This window comes from Pyrus communis, chromosome 2 (assembly GCF_041283825.1).
Source record: "Pyrus communis isolate YQ-2024b chromosome 2, ASM4128382v1, whole genome shotgun sequence".
Taxonomy (NCBI): domain Eukaryota; kingdom Viridiplantae; phylum Streptophyta; class Magnoliopsida; order Rosales; family Rosaceae; genus Pyrus; species Pyrus communis.
Genome location: NC_142566.1, coordinates 4,495,264 through 4,511,794, shown reverse-complemented (window position 1 = coordinate 4,511,794; position 16,531 = coordinate 4,495,264). Strand labels below are relative to the sequence as shown.

General features: G+C 37.6%; 1 protein-coding gene across 2 annotated transcripts; it reads right to left on the bottom strand.

Annotated features, from left to right (window-relative positions):
• Window positions 1–5,817: 5,817 nt before the first annotated feature.
• Window positions 5,818–16,040, bottom strand: LOC137746656 (uncharacterized). Of its 2 annotated transcripts, none has more exons than XM_088682363.1 (10): window positions 15,666–16,040; window positions 15,478–15,568; window positions 15,254–15,371; window positions 15,116–15,165; window positions 14,462–14,765; window positions 14,236–14,358; window positions 13,828–13,923; window positions 13,055–13,165; window positions 11,922–12,100; window positions 5,818–6,347 (listed from the first exon to the last, which is right to left on the bottom strand). In XM_088682363.1, exons 7-10 carry the CDS (start codon window positions 13,894–13,896, stop codon window positions 6,305–6,307), a joined length of 402 nt encoding a protein of 133 aa, XP_088538489.1. In that variant the 5' UTR covers window positions 13,897–13,923; window positions 14,236–14,358; window positions 14,462–14,765; window positions 15,116–15,165; window positions 15,254–15,371; window positions 15,478–15,568; window positions 15,666–16,040; the 3' UTR covers window positions 5,818–6,304. The 2 variants fall into 2 exon arrangements, with proteins under 2 accessions (XP_088538489.1, XP_088538485.1); XM_088682359.1 differs by having other exon boundaries at window positions 14,236–14,303.
• Between the last annotated feature and the right edge of the window lie 491 nt (window positions 16,041–16,531).

Sequence of the window (16,531 nt, the reverse complement as noted above, 5' to 3'; positions counted from 1 at the left end):
TTTCATGCATGAATATGACGCTAGAATATAAGTGAGTTTCACCTAATCGTTATGAACTTATATTCACAAGTAGTGGAGGTTGCTTATAAAACAATCGCGTTAAACGAATTCTTGGCATAAGTTTCATGCGTATTCCATAGTAACGAGTGCCTCGTCAACACTTATAATTTTCATTGAACTTAAAGATCTTTGTTGAATGTCTCTATCATGCGTATTCCATAGTTAGGGACTTTGATTAAGAATAATTTGGTTGTAATGCGTATTCCATTCAATCCAATGAATTTAGGGAAATTTGAAAGTTAATTTAAGCGAACCTAATTAACTTGGAGCATTGAGTTTCATAATTTATCGAAAGACCAACCGAAAATCAATCTTGTATTGCAAGTGTAACATGTGTGGAGAAGAACCCCTTGGCTATTCCATCATCCATATTTTCATCACATTCATATTTACGTTTATTCGTTTTACAATTTGCTTAGTTTATTAACTTGTTTTGTTATTTCAATTTTCGTCAAATCAAACTTCCCCCCCCTTATTTTGTTAAGTCTTAATCATTTGATTTGTCTTATTTTATGTTTTTAAAGTATTTGGAGTCTTTTGAACTTGTTTTGAGTCTTTTAAGTTTGTCTTAGTGTTTTAAAAGTTAGTTTTATTAATTTAAGTCAAGTGTTTAGCATCCCTAGTTAATCCCCGGTTAGAACGATCCCTACTTACATCATTACTACAATTGTCACAAATAGGGTTTAGTTTGTGTGCGTATAATGCTCGCATCACCGACCACTGCAACCACACCAATGACGCCACCCCATCGCCGCCGATGCTGCTCCTCACGACGACAAAGCTTTCTTTCCTTTCCTTTCCCTTCTCTCTTTTCAAATTCTTGTACTCTCGTCAATACGTGTGAAGTTTGAAATTTGAAATTTGGGATATCTAATCGGTCGGTATGTGATCGATTCGTCTCTTCACAGCCAGCAAACAGTGTGCGAAGTTTGAAATTTGAGAATATCATATCGATCGATTGGGGGAGGATGCCGAAGGGTTAGGGTTGGTGGCTGCAGTGACAAATTGAGAATATCTAATCTAATCGATCCATCTCGTGGCCGAAATGCATGGTGGAGAGGTTGGGTTTGGTGGCTGCGGTGATAGATTGGGGGAGGATGCTGAAGGGTTTCTTAGAGCAACTCCAGCATTGGAGCCCTCCCTCCAGGCTATTCACTATTTAATCCACTTGATGAACAGTAACTACCCTTAATGAACAATAATCGCCTTTTGCATCTCCATCGTTACACTTCAATAGCCCTGACAATAGGCAATAAAATATTACTATTTTTTTTATTTATAAAATAATACAAAATAATTTTAATTGTAATTTCGAATAAGATTTTTAATCGTTCTCGTTGCGTCACGTGTCATTATCCGAAGTATTATTAAATAATACAAAATAATTTTATTTGTAATTTCGGATAAGATTTTTAATCGTTCTCGTTGCGCCACTTGTCATAAAATCTGAAAAGACAATTATGGGGGATGGATTTCCGATAAGATTTTTAATCGTACTCGTTACGCCACGTGTCATTATCTGAAAATACAATTATTGGTGATGGATTTCTGATAAAATTATTAACCAATCATGTCGCACCACGTGTCATAATCTGTTTACAATCTTTGAGGATAAATTTCCATCAGATTTTTAACGAATGACAACATGCCACGTGGCATTATCTACAACCTAATCCTTTCTGATCTTCCATGTAATCCACCATCCATCCTCACAAATCTCACACCAATTTTCTCAAGATCTCTATCATTATTCATAGTTTCTGCTTCCTCTTTCACAAAAATCTGTATTATTATTCATAGTTTCTGCTTTTTTCTTACAATGTCTTCCTCTTCCTCAAGGATGATGTGGGAACTCGATCAGGAAGAGGAAGAATTGTTTAACCAATCAGAAGGAATGTTCAATCACCAAGTGGCAAAAAATGAGAGGGAAGAAGATGAGAAGCGTAGAAGGAGAGATGACGAAGTAAGAATGGGCAGAGCCTCACATTCCTGTCAAGTCATCCAAGTTGTGGCTCAAATATATAGGCCTAGCCGTTTCGGAAACCTTGATAGAAGCAGGCAACGACTAGGTATGGAACTCTTGGACGATTATTTTGTCCCTAATAGTGCATTCCCTGATACGTACTTTAGACGTCGTTTTAGAATGGAACGACATTCAATAAAATCATGATTGCTGTTTGCAACCATGATTCTTACTTTGTGCAAAAGAAGGATGCTTTTGGTGCTATGGGTCTCATTCCTCAGCAAAAAATTACTACTGCTATGCGGATGCTTGCATATGGAGTATCTACAGACCAAGTGGATGATAACGAGGATGGGGAAATCAACCATTCTTGAGTCCCTGATGAGGTTTTATGGAGCAATCGAATCTATCTACACCGCAGAGTACCTCCGAAAACCTACAAACATGGACTTGGAACGGCTTCTGAAGAAGGTTGAGATGTGTGGTTTTCCTGGGATGATTGGAAGCATTGATTGTATGCATTGGAAATGGGAAAACTGTCCAAGTGCATGACAAGGCATTTATGGGGACAGAAAAGGAGCAAAAAGTATCATTTTGCAGGCTGTGGCATCTTTTGATACATGGATTTGGCACGCCTTTTTCGGGGTTTGGGAGCTCAAAATGACATCAACGTCCTTGCCCAATCCCCAGTGTTCAACGATGTCCTGCAAGGAAAGGCACCAAAAGTCACTTATGAGGTCAACGGATGTATGTACAACGAGCCATACTACCTAGCTGACGGCATTTACCCGCGGTGGTCAACATTTGTCAAAACAATGCCACGTCCGCGAAGTGCAAAGGATGTGGAACGTTGTTTCGGTATCCTCCAAGCTCGCTGGGCGATAGTCAGGGGTGCTGCCAGATTGTTTGATGTAGAGTCGCTTCGATCCATCATGATGACGTGCATCATTCTTCACAACATGATTGTGGAAGATGAGTATGATTATGAAGCTATTGATGAATATGAGCCAAATATGATGAACAATTCAAGAACACGTATATATTGTGCTCATGACACCACCGATGAGCCCGTGCAACATGAGCCGTTACAAAGGGATGGACGTTACAATGAAAGGCTCATTCAACGATATACTGCATTTCAAATGCCAGCCATGCACAATGCCCGGCAAATTGACTTGATAGAGCACTAGTGGACATTGAAACAAGCTGAAGATAATTAAGTTCATTTAGTGTTTTTTTTTTAATTTGGTATGTTTATGTAATTTTATTTGGTGTGTTTTATTATTTGGTATGCTTATGTAATTTTATTTGGTATGTTTATGTAATTTTATTTGGTGTGTTTTATTATTTCGTATTTTATGTAATTTTATTTGGTGTGTTTTATTATTTGGTATGTTTATGTAATTTTTTTAGTGAGTTTTTTATTATTCGGTATGCTTATGTAATTTTATTTGGTGTGTTTTTGTCATTTCAATAAATATTCTCTTAGTATAAATAACTTACCAAATTCATTTGAATAAATATTCAATAAATTGGAAACAACATAAAGTACTATATTCAATAAATAATAAATTACAACCCAAAGTGATTGGAAAATTATGGGCTCCGATTACCAAAACTACTCTATTCATCATCACTTAACCAATTTGTGGTGCTAGGATGCTCTTCTCTTGTGGTGCTAGGACCATCTTGGCTTGCTATCGCTTTTCTTGCATGCCTCCTTCGCACCACGTCCGCTTTCTCTGACTTCCAAAAAAATTTAGAATTTGGAGACTTCCCTTCTAAAGGTGTGTTCATAATCTCACGATCTCGTTGAGCCCGTCTTTCTTCTCTAACATGTTCCCTTTCTTGCCTAAGTAGCTCTCTTTCTCTCTCATTAGCCTGAAATTCTCTCTCAATAGCTGCAGCTCTTGCGTCATCTCTAGCCTTATCAGCCTCATATTTTGCCATTTCCCTCGCCAAAGTCAATTCACCTTGGCGAGTAAGTTCTTCCATGAACTTTGCATAATCATTCTTGGAAGCACTCCCTTTTCTGTTTGAAGCCTTCTTACCTTGAGACCTAATTGGATAACGGGTCGAACCCGACGCTTGTTCAGGGAGGGGCGTTTCAGGCACTTCTTCTGCATCATCTTCATGAACATGCGAGACATGATTGGGTGTAGAGTGTAGAGGGGTGCTGTTCATGAAAACTTCTTGACCGACAGACACAACTCTAAATTTAGGACAATCTTTGACGATATTCCAACATTCCCACCGGTTGAATGATTTATTTTTAACTTTGGTTTTGGCAGCGTACCAAGCTTGTGCTTGAAGTTCCTACACAATGCGGGAGAAGAAATAATTATAATGAAAATAGGTAACAAATAAATAATACAAACAAATGATTATAACGTAAATTTGGGTATAGTACAAACAAATAAATAATATATTGTTACCTGATCCGAGTAATTTTCCCCACTTCGAATATTACTACTAGCTTGTGCCAATGCGTCTCTCCATGTACTAAACGATTGGCTAAGTAATTTCCAACGACAGGACATCGATTCTTTGGTTCTTTTCCCACCAATTTTCGTAAGATAATTGGTATGAATAAGACTCCACATTTCTCGCAACTGCATCTCATTACCCGTAAGCGAACTATAAGTAACTTCAACCCAGCTAGTACACAACGCAACATCATCTAGAAGTGACCAATTCGTACCTGCATCAGTAGTCATTTTGGTGAAAAAAAAATGGATTGAAACTTTGAGAGAAAGAAAGGAATGTGATTGAAAGTAGTTGAAAAAATATGAAATTGTGGTGTAAGGTAAATGATAATAAGAAGGTATTTATAGAAAAGTAAAAACAATTGTTTTTTAAAAAAAAATTTCAGATTTTTTACAATTTTTTTTAAATTTTTATTCAACTAATTAATCTCTGCCATTGGATATTAAAAAATTTGAATTCCAACACTCCAGATTGTGCCACGTGTCACAACAGTAACTTTTCTTAATTTTAAAACTATTTTTTCTTTTATTTATTTATTTATAAAGCATATTAATATCCACCATTGATCTCAGATCGAACGGTGGATATTAAATAGGACTTTTTTTATTTTTTTTACCGTTGAGATCGAACGGTCTAAGTTAAAGAGCCGTTGAAATCGAACTGACCATGGGAAGCCACATGGCTCCCAACGGTAACTGAAAAAGTTACTGATTTTTCTGATTTTGTGTCGACGACGCGTCCTCACGCGCGAGTAGGGTGCACGCGCCTGACAGAAAAAAAAAATATAAAATGGCATGACACCAGGTTGACGTCAACGCTGGCGTCACATTCACTCGGGCTCTCGGGCTGACAATTCTTCACGGGCCCGAAGCTCGGGCCTCTACCTCCACTCGGGCTCCTTCACGCTGGAGCTAGTCCACAAGGCCTCGGGCCCTTTTTCTCTGGCCTGTCCCCCGAGCACCCACCTACGGTGGAGTTGCTCTTAGGATGCTGAAAGGTTTCATCAACTATGGTGCCTTTAATTTTACAGTTTAGTAAAAGTTAATAGAGTTAGGTTAGAGTTAAGTGGTAGTACACATGTCAAATAAATAAAGGAGACATGAAGGAGACACCATTTTCGAGACAACATGCCCGGAGCCACCTTATGTGGGTGTGGAGATAAATTATTCAATTATATAAACTAAAAAATGGGTTCGTGTAGTGTCATGGGAGCCATCATTGGTGACTTGGTCGTAGGTCTGATGCCTCCCTTTTTGTCGCTGTTGTGTCTTTTTACTAACATTTTGTCACATGTTCTATGATTTAGATGAAAAATAACTTTGTTAACTCTTTTACTTGACATTCAAAAATAAATAATCCAACTCCTAATCTGATGAAATGCGCATATTCGAGCATATTGTTAAATCTTAGGTATTTTCTTCCTAAACTATCATGTCTCAACCCTAGCAAAACCCAAATCTCTATCCTCGTAATTTGCAATAAAAGCACCATTGATCTCGTATCTTTGTTCTTATGCTTTCTCAAAGCCCATTGTATCTTAAATTTTTTTTTTTTTCCTACCCATATACAATGATTGGAAAAAAAAAAAAAAAAATACTCTCTTCTGCCACCTGTCCCCAAACACAAATCCACTACTTGCTTTTATGGTTTTAAATCTGAATAAATAAGCAAAAAAACGTGGTTTCCTCTCTCTTTGAACTCCAAGTCCCAAATCCAAAGCAACGCCTTCCCTCCAGTTCAAGTTTTAGTTGCCGCCCCTTGCTCTTGCTTGAGGTAGGTTGACAAGCCCCAACCTCAATATCTCCAAATAACAGGATAGACACGTGTTGGCCGATACCTGAGAGTGACGAAACCATTTTAACATGCATGCAAGTTACAACGAAAGGAGTAACATAAATAAAATATGTAATTTAGGAATATAATGAAGTATGCAATTGCAGGAATGTGTTCAGAGCATACAATTAATCAAGAGAAGTATGAAGGAATATTTTAAAATAAATGAGATTACCAAGAAAGTGGGTCCTACACTGAAAAGACTTGAAGATACCTAAGCGGAAGTGCCCTGACGTTAGGATTATATGCCTCGATTCTAACTTTTAAAGGGGGCGCAAAACCAAAAGGATGAGTGGACCAAAGTTTATAATAATAATAATACAAACCATTTTCTTTATGAACATACTAACCCCCTATTTTGAAAACATATATATAGTACTACATAGTAGGTTTTCTGAAAACTCTAACATGCCATGAAAACATTCGTAAAACAAGTATGTAAAATCTAATGCTCATTAATGGAAATATCGCCACCCGAAGCCAAATCCATAAATCTCATCGATGATGTACTCACTAGGGGTATCATAGTGGCTTGAAGGCATAACCATCACCAAAGGTGAAGTTGTACGACATCAGGTTATGGCAATGAAGAAATCGTGGTCCATCACCTGAAGGTGAAGCTATACGACTCTGGGTTACGCCAGAGAAGAAACATATACATATAACATCACACATCGACACTAGCCTCGGGCTAGTGAAGCTGGGAGTATGTCATAAATATCCTCAATCGTGTCATATGGCCATAGACGTCTACATACTCGGTTATGTGTATGTGCTGTATGATAACCCCCTAGATAAGCACCAAAAACATATCTCAAAAATCTCATATCAATCTGGGGCTCAAGGGCTTAATTCTCATTTCATAAATCCATGATAATTCATATTCATAAACCATAAATAAATCATATCCGTAAATCCATAGCATTTCATATACGAAAATCCAATAATTCATAACCTTTCGTAAAACGTAAATTTGATAAATCATAAATAATCATGCTTTTCGTGAATGCAAGCCTAATATTTTATAAAAACATGCAAGTTAAGAAGTTGTCCACTCATAGATATTTCATTGCCCAGAATCCGCTCGGACTAGCAAGGTTGGTGTTACTTCCCACCGACGCACCTAAGCATAAATAGAAGCTATTTAATAAAACTCTACTAAAATGGTCGAATTTGGGAAAACGGACAATGAATTCAGATTCGGCACGTTGAAAAACCTAAGGTAAGACTTCGGGTTCCCCCACGCGTCGAAAAACCTAAAGATACCTTGAGGCATAAATGACATAGTCCAAGAGCCTTACTGGAGGTTTTCTTGCATGAGAAGGAATTCTTCGTACACCTTGGGTTGACTATGATGGTTGTGCATTGTTAACTTGATCTTTAGATTCATGCTCAATGTTGCCTTGTGAGATGACCTGTGAATTTGAAGAATTCGTGACTTGGCGTACTTCCTCATTACCATGAGTGTCATGCACTGCTAGAACATCATCATCATGCTTTGTGCACATAGGTAATGGAAACAAATCCTGTAGAGACTCCCCCTCACAAGAAGCATGCCTTCTTGGTTGAAAAAAAATGGTTTCTTCATCAAATAAGACATCTCTGGAGACAATACATTTGTTGGAGCGAGGATTGAAGCATTTATATCCCTTCTGTGTAGGTGAATACCCTACAAACACACATTTTTTAACCCTAGCATCCAATTCGTCACCATGTTGATGTTGTACATGAACAAAACATGAGCAACCACACTTTCAAGTGAGACAGCTTTATAGGTCTCTTTTCTAGAGTTTCATAAGGAGATTTAAACCCTAGGACCCGACTTGGGAGTCGGTTGATGAGGTATGTAGCTGTTAAAATTGCATAGGACCAAAACTTCTTTGGAACATTCATATGTAACATCAGTGCACAAGTTTTTTCAAGTAAGTCTCGGTTCTTTCGCTCAGTAATCCCATTTTGTTGTGGGGTACCCACACAGCTGGTTTGATGTACAATTCCTGTGAACTCAAATATTGAACCATGTCTTTGGATAAAAACTCAGTACCATTATCTAATCCTCAGTGTTTTAATAGTTGAATGGAATTGATTTGACACAAGTGTATGAAAATCTTGAAAAATAGTTGGAACTTCACTTTTAGCCTTCATGAGATAAAGAAAAGTGACACGAGTGTAATCATCCATAAAAATGACAAAATATTTGTAACCTTCCATTAATTCAATAGTATGACCCCATACATCGGTGTGAACAAATTCAAAAGGTATGCTAGACCTAGACATTGAGGTTCCAAATGGTAACCTAGCAAACTTTGAGAAATGACAAGTATCACACTTAATCAATGGGCAACAAAACTTTGGAAATAGTTTTGACAAAACAACTTCGGATGGGTGGGCTAGCCTTTGGTGCCAAAGTTGTTGATCCTTGGAAGAGCTTGGTTGAACTTGAAGGACTATTGATAAAGGGGGCTTCATTCAAAAATAATAAAGGCCATTTTGATGGAATCCTTCACCAATCTTCCTCTTGGTGAGAGCATCCTAAAAAATTACATTTGTGGGTGAGAATATGGTTAGGCAATTTAAAGTGTTAGTGAGTTGTCCTACTGACATCAATTGAGATGGAAAAGATGGTATTTATAAGGCAGTAGACTCTATGGTGTTTGAGACTAAACCTAGTTTTCCCTTTCCCATGACTGAGACATTTTTTCCATTTGCAACTAACACATGAGATGATTTTGACAAGGCTTGGAATCATGTTGGTTTGAATCTTTATTTATCATCTGATCAGAGGCACCCGAGTCAATTATCCAACAATCATGATTAATACTAAATTTTAGTGCAGTTGAGAATCTTTGAAGATACTTGGAGCTATATCACGTGGAACATGATCATGATCATGATCAGCTAGAAATCCTACAATCTGTCCAAGAAGTGCAGTGTGATTGTTCCCTTCACCCTTTGATGTTTGTGCAGCTTCTCCATGGTTTTTAGTTTGTAAGTAGGCTGCAAACTCGTTGATAAGAGTTACAAGGTTGACTGTGAAGTCCACCAAGCCATGAGTGAGAGAGCTGGTAACATTATTGACAACATATTGAGCTTTGAAAGGAACCATTGATGGAGATTTTGGAGCCATCATCTTGTTGTGTTTGAACTTGGGCTTAAGTTCAAGATGTAACTCCCAACACCTCTCTTCTGTGTGACCAGTAACATTGCAATACTTACACTTAAGATATGGATTCTTTCCCTTCTATACCTTGGAATCATGGATCCTGTGGTTTGTAACATATCCTCGAGTCTCTGATAGCTTGAGATTAGACTCTATATTCATCACCCTTCTTCTTGCTTCTTCACGTTGTATCGTAGCACAGTCTTGAATGGTGGTAGCTTCGCACTCATTAATATGTGACTCTTCAGATCCTTATATTCTGAGTTGAGACTTGCAACCAGTTGATAGATCTTATCTTTCTCAGCTCTTTTGAGAAGAATAGTAGAGTCTGTGGTATGAGGAAGGTATACATCTAGGTCATTCCACAATTTTTAAACTGCCAAGATGTTGAACAAATGACTTCTTTTCTTGCTAAAGACAAGCGATGTCTCTTTTAAATTGGAATAACCAAGCATAGTTGTTCTGGTTTCCATACATATCCTTCACAGATTTCCACAAATCTTGTGAAGATTCAGAATAACTAAATATCTTAACATGTTTCTCCATGATGTTAAGCAGCAAGGACATAACAGTAACTTTCATTGATGAACCATAACCTTCCCCTTCCTCTTGGAGCAAGTGAAACTGCCCTAGACCAAGGAAGGTAGTTGAGCTCATTCAACAACACCGAGCATAGGCGCTGGTTGATATTGACTTCGGAGTCTAAGAAACTCGAAGGAGCTACCTGCGAGCCTTCTCCCTCAAGATTAATTGAGCTTTCCTCAGCCATTACAGAAGCTCACAAGAATAGCAACGGAAACTAAACAGGCAGAGACAGAGGTCAAGGATGACACTGCTCTGTTACCATGTGGATTTTAGTTTCAAAGTATTTCGGTTTCATAAATAGTATTGAATGTACATGGCAGTATATGTAGGCAAGAAAAGTGAATGGTTACAAGCAACCATCTTTACATGAAACCTTAGAGACCAGGTAAACCTAGGATACAAGCTTTTCCTTAATTTAAGGTGATTTAAATCAAACCAAGACTAAGAAGTTATCAGCAAGTTAAGTGCCTTAAATCAAGGAGGAGACAAAGCTGGAAAGCTGGAAAGCAAAACTGGCAGTTGACTTTGTGCATCCATGATTACATGGAGACTTGTGATACGAGGTGACATGCTAGGGTTTAGTGACTGGTTCCAACAACCATTTATTCCGCTAAAGAGTTTGATCTTTAAGTTTCTTGGAAATTTTTGATCTTGAAGTCTGGTACACATGCTTTGTCAGGGAAGATCGATGAATGAGATTGGGTAATCTGGAATTAGCAGTTTAAAGGGCCAACTTCGCAATACATGTGGATGTTATATTTTTAATTTGTAATTTTAGTTAGCAGAATTTGATGAAACTCAGAAGAAGGATTGAAAAGAAAATAGATGAGAAGCAAAATGGTAAACGTAGCTCCAGCTTCCTCTTTGATTGAATTTCGCCCACTGAATAAAAATGAGAGACAAAATAAAAGAAGGAACCATTACAAACTCCACATGCATCACAAGTGTCTTATACTTATGTGTCTTGCGTAAGTATATCTAAGACAAAAGGTCAGCTACTATGACAGCTGGCACAATCCTAGCCTATGAGCTAGTCTAATCTCGGCCATCCGTTTCCTATTCAAACAAATAAGAACAAGACTAAGTAACTTGAACTCTTAATCACTAACAATACATACCTGATTGAAAAGAAAGAAAAAACAAGTTTACAACACATATGAATAAGTGAATACGAATCACGTACCAACCGCAAGCGAAGAAAGAAATACACGAAAAAGAAGAGCTCTCAAAACACGAAAGAGTCACAAATTCTACCACAGAGAATCACCACTTCTTCCCCCTCCCATGCCCTAAGTCTTACTACTATATTAGTGATGACGAGAAAAAATGGCCGCACGTTGCTGCGGGACTTGAATGCACTCGTCTTAACTACATAAATAAGACATATTTAACCTGAATAAATTAAGACACATGCACCATGCACTCGTCTCTCAATTATAAGAAAACTTGTTTGCAATACTGAGAAAAAGCTTATATTATTGTTGATAAAAATACACACGACACCAATGGATCATGCCATAAAAATTACACCATGAAAAATCCAGAGACCAAAATCCCCGTTGGCAGAATTTATTCACATCAAATTTAAATTCTAACACCATACGATCAAATGTTAATCAAACACACAATCTCAAAAAGCCGAAACCATGTTAAGCAAAAGAAACAGAAGGAAAAAAGTGAAGATGTAAGCATTGATAAGAATATGAAAAGTGGCAGCACTTATATCATGCACAAATAGGACAATGAAATATCGGAACCAGCAACAACATATAGAACCAAGAAGGAAAAGAATTGATAAAATAAATAAATAAGAAATAGGATAGAGGCACAAACCAACGACATGAGCTCAGTTTCTTCACCATGAATTTTGCATGGCCTGAAATCAAGAAAATGATGTGTTTACCAGGATTTTGAAATGGACGCCCACAGTCCGAATGACAGCGATCATCCCTCTTTTGATGGTCCAGAACCGACTCGGGACACTCATACGAAATCCAAAAAGGCAGCATTATCTAGAAAGAACATGCGAAGCCGTCAACAACAACGAAGTAAATATATAGTTCCATAGATGCAAACAAAATAACACTATGGCATGATATTTGATTAAGATCAATCTCTACAAATTTGATGGCAAAAACACACCTCTCCTATACGGGAATGAACCTAACCATTTAACGGAAAAAAAAAAAAAAAAGATGAAAACCCATGCGGGAATGAACCTAACCACACTGCATGCACTCACATAGACTGCATACACACACTCACACGCACTGAAGAATGAACGCATTATATTCAGTTAGCACCATTCAACTTTAAAAGCAGTGAGACCTTCCAAAGGCATAGCCTAACTGGTCTTGGTTCAAATAACCAAATTGAGAACAACAGTTCAATTTTAGAAAAGCTGTACAGAGGGAAAACAAAAAAGAAAAGAAAAAACAGACAAAACAATCCTATAACCGCAACTGAAAAACAAAATCAAACTGAACATAATAAAATATCAGCAGAGCATGAACGCTAACTAACATCCCTTGGAAACATGTGCTGGTTACGTATAATATATATGCGCATAAATTAAGAAAATGGCTTAAGTGCCCTAGCAGTGGTCTTTATGCTGAACCAAATCACTATTAGGTTAATTGTATTGATTCACGCATCTTCTTTTATGTCTAAATCTCTACTAAATTGCCCTACGAAAATGACATAAAACTAATTAAAATTCCCAATATATTTGAGAAATACAACTTTTAAAAGTGTGAGAATATATGCAGCACCAGGATGTTGCAGAACTCACTGCCCCAATTTAAGATTCGGTTTTTGTCCAATGTATGTATATGCTTAGATACATCTGAGAATTTTCTTTGCAACAGTTGCTACTCTCATCGTCTTTTGAGAGAGATAGATACAAAGGTAAGGATTACAATGGGGAATAGTTAAGTATCCCTCTAAAATACTAAAGAAAAACATACCTCGAACGGAGTAAACAACTGTTTGTCTCCATAGCAGTTTCTCAGAGCATTTATGTTGTCAGAAAGATAGTGCTCCACTCCAGAAGGATGGACAAATGTACCAGATGGAGACTGACCCAAAGAAAACATAACTAAAAGTTAGTATCTGATGAACAATTAAGGTGATGCAAAAGGACAACACGTGATGTGAAATTATTATACCAAAATATCCAGGGTCTGTTAATCTAATCACCCAATAAAATAAAACAGAAATTAAGCACAATAATATCAAAATTAAAAGGAAGGAATAACATGAAACCTTGTGCATATAACATTCGCGAGAATGAATCACACAACAATCAAGGGTGGACAAATCACAAAAGTGACAACTAAAGGGCACCTAACAGACACCCCCATCTCTCTCTGCAATCGCAAAAATCCCTCGGGTTTGAGGAAGCAAATGGAAAACGAAATGTTTTTCCATCCCCTACCCATACCCAAACCTCCCTTACCTGTTCCCTTTACCCTCGCAGAAAATCCTCCCATCTCCCTCTCTCACCATTGTCCCATCTCTCTGTTTGCAAATCGCAGAAAAGAAACCCTAAACAAATCCCTGAAATCCCTCGCCTAAATCCTCCCACATTTCTCTTTAACACCCCCTATCTCTCTCTGTGCAAAACCTAAACCAGATCTCCTAAATCCTATCTCAGACACGCCACAAACAGCAAAGAAGCCAAGGTATGAAAACAATCTCTACATAATACCATGGAACAATGAAACAAAATGGTACTTACTTGTTCTTGTCCAAAATCGTTGGTGCCGCCGCACATTGTTATCAATTGTGGGTTTATCAAATCCTTCATGGCTTAGATTGCATGAAGAATTAGAATCTAAAAGATAAATATATGCTGTAAATCATCATATAAATGTAACTGCATTTGAAAAAAAAATAAAATAAAAAGGGAATGAAAAAATTGAATTCTATTTCATCATTATGTAATTGCATGAAATGTTACATTGAATGCAGACTCAATCAATTTCCCCAAAGTCATTGTTAAGTGAAAATCAATACCAAACCCATAAATACCACCATTGAATTTGGCAAAACCCAAAAATAAAATACATAAATTTACTCATATAATCACAGAAAAACATGAAATTTGAGCACCCATTTGGCCAAGTTAAAGGATAAAAGCACTCACATCATTATAGTACTCTTTGGGACGATCTTCTAATACTGGTTCTTCCTTTTTCTTGCTCTTCCTCAGAACTGCCATTAAAAAACCCAGAGAAGCACACAAATTCAGAAAAGATAAGGTCCAAAACTGCCATAAAAAATCCAGAAAGCATACAAATTTATTAGAAAGAAAAGTTCAAATTACAAAAACCAACTGATGTGAGTGAGTAGTGAGAGGTTGTGTTAGGCACCTGAAACACGTTTTGGTTACAATTGAAAGGGCCAGAACCTTGCATGTGAGGAAGATGACGATAGGATTCCAGAGACAGAGAAAGGAGGAGTAAGACGACGGAGGTGAGAGAAGGGAGACGGCGGCGAGATGAGGATAGGACAGAGGCGAGTGCCAAAGTTTCTGCTTGTCTACAAAATTGGCAAAATTGGCACACAGGTTCACAACTCGTCGTCTTCCCTTGATTAATGGCTCCTTTAAATATCCAAATGATCAAGGACGATCGTGCTCGCAGAATACTTGATGAGCTCCTTTTGGTAATCCCCCTAAAACAAATAAGCACAATATCTATGTAAACTGGCATTTCACTCAATTATACATTAGTTATGGCATCTTTGGAACTAAATGACTTCAACCTTAATATCCTATAAGCAGTATGTTTCTATATTTTAAATCCTGTTATGATAACAGGTAAATATAGATGATACAAAAGTAATTTAGTTTCATCATGCATATTTTCGCACTATTTAGTAAAGAACTCGGCCGGACTTGATTCCGAATAACATTCACAATTTCATATAGAATTTCAAAAGCCAGAGACTTTAGTGTAAATTACAATAAAATTTCACAAAGAAAGCAAATTGTAATATAAGTCTGATCTACAATTCGAATTTACCTGGATATGGTGATTTACGTTTTCATTGGAATTTTTGCATGCATTTACATCTGATGAAAAAATAATACATCATTAGTTGGCAGGAAGGAACTTTGATAAGCAGATAAAGAAACAAGATTGAATATAAGTTTCGTGTACCCTGAAGTTGTTTGTTCTTGCTACAGAATACTCGCATCCTTTGCAGCCACTTCTATTTTCTTATGGTTTCAGTAATGGTATGCTTGGGTCCAATTCTTGTTGTCTTCTAGTTCTCATCCTAAATCAAGTTAACAGTTCAACATTATTCGTTATAAGCTAAAAAAGTAGGATTAGTTATTTTAGTAAATCTATTTCTTGTAAACTTGCCTGTTCCTCGAACATACCTGACAAATCGAGATCATTGGACATGGCTATCAATTGGAATGCATTCATAAAACTCGAGGATTTGGGAATTATTGTCTCCACCACATTTTCCTGCAATGAAAATAGCAATTGTAACAAAAATCAGATATTTGGACCGAAGGTAAGATTCTAGCATTTTCTCCGTATCACAATCATGCATAGCTTTTACCTCAATTGAATCAAATCCAACACTAACCCATCACAGCTCGATGATCACTCAGAAAACTGAACGCAAAAATCAACAAAATTTCACAATTTTAAATTATAATTCGTTTCATATTCTTTAATCCACTGAAAAAGCAAAAAATTAAAATTAAATTAAAAGGGAACTTGGTGGTCGTGGGTGCCGCCGCCGATGAGGAGGTTGAAGGGATTGATTTTAGCTTTTTTGTTGAAAAGCTGGCTTTCTTCTTTTTGTTCCTTCAAAACTTTTTTCAGCATTCGCCTGAGGAAAGGGGAAATGGTTCAGAGAGAGTTGTCTCCATTGCTGCGACCTTGTCCATTGAACTTTTTGCAGTTGCTTTTAAGCATCGCTCCTTCCCTTCCTCCCTTCCCTTGCAAGTCACATACCTTCCCCTCACCAAACCCTTCTCTCTCTCCCTCCCCCTCCATCCTTCCCTCTCTCTCCCTCCCTCCTCTCTGCAAGTCGCATGCCTTCCCCTTACCAAACCCCAATCTCTCCATCCCCATCCCTCCTTCCCTCTCTCTCCTCCTCTCTCCCTCCCTCTTCTCTGCAAGTCGCATGCATTCCCCTCACCAAACCTCTCTCTTTATCCCCTCCCTCCTCTCTCTCTCCTCCTCTCTGCAAGCAAGCATGCCTTCCCACCAAATCCCACATCGAGCCATCAATCCCACTGAATGCAACCCTAACTGACAACAATGCCCACCCAACTTTTATCCCCAACCGTGTGATGTTAACCCCAGACGGGCATTCCCGTCATTTGAACTGATGATGGCATCTTCGTAAAAAGCTAAAAGCATCTCAGTGGCAATCTTGTAAATAAACTGAAATGTGGTAAAAACACTGTTCATATG

Coding starts and splice junctions, on each gene's coding strand:
- LOC137746656 (XM_088682363.1), bottom strand. CDS start 13,896: ATGAAGGATTTGATAAACCCACAATTGATAACAATGTGCGGCGGCACC. Junction 13,166..13,827: donor ACGATTTTGGACAAGAACAA/GTAAGTACCATT, acceptor TCTTTGGGTCAG/TCTCCATCTGGTACATTTGT. Junction 6,348..11,921: donor AAACTGAGCTCATGTCGTTG/GTTTGTGCCTCT, acceptor CGTCACTCTCAG/GTATCGGCCAACACGTGTCT.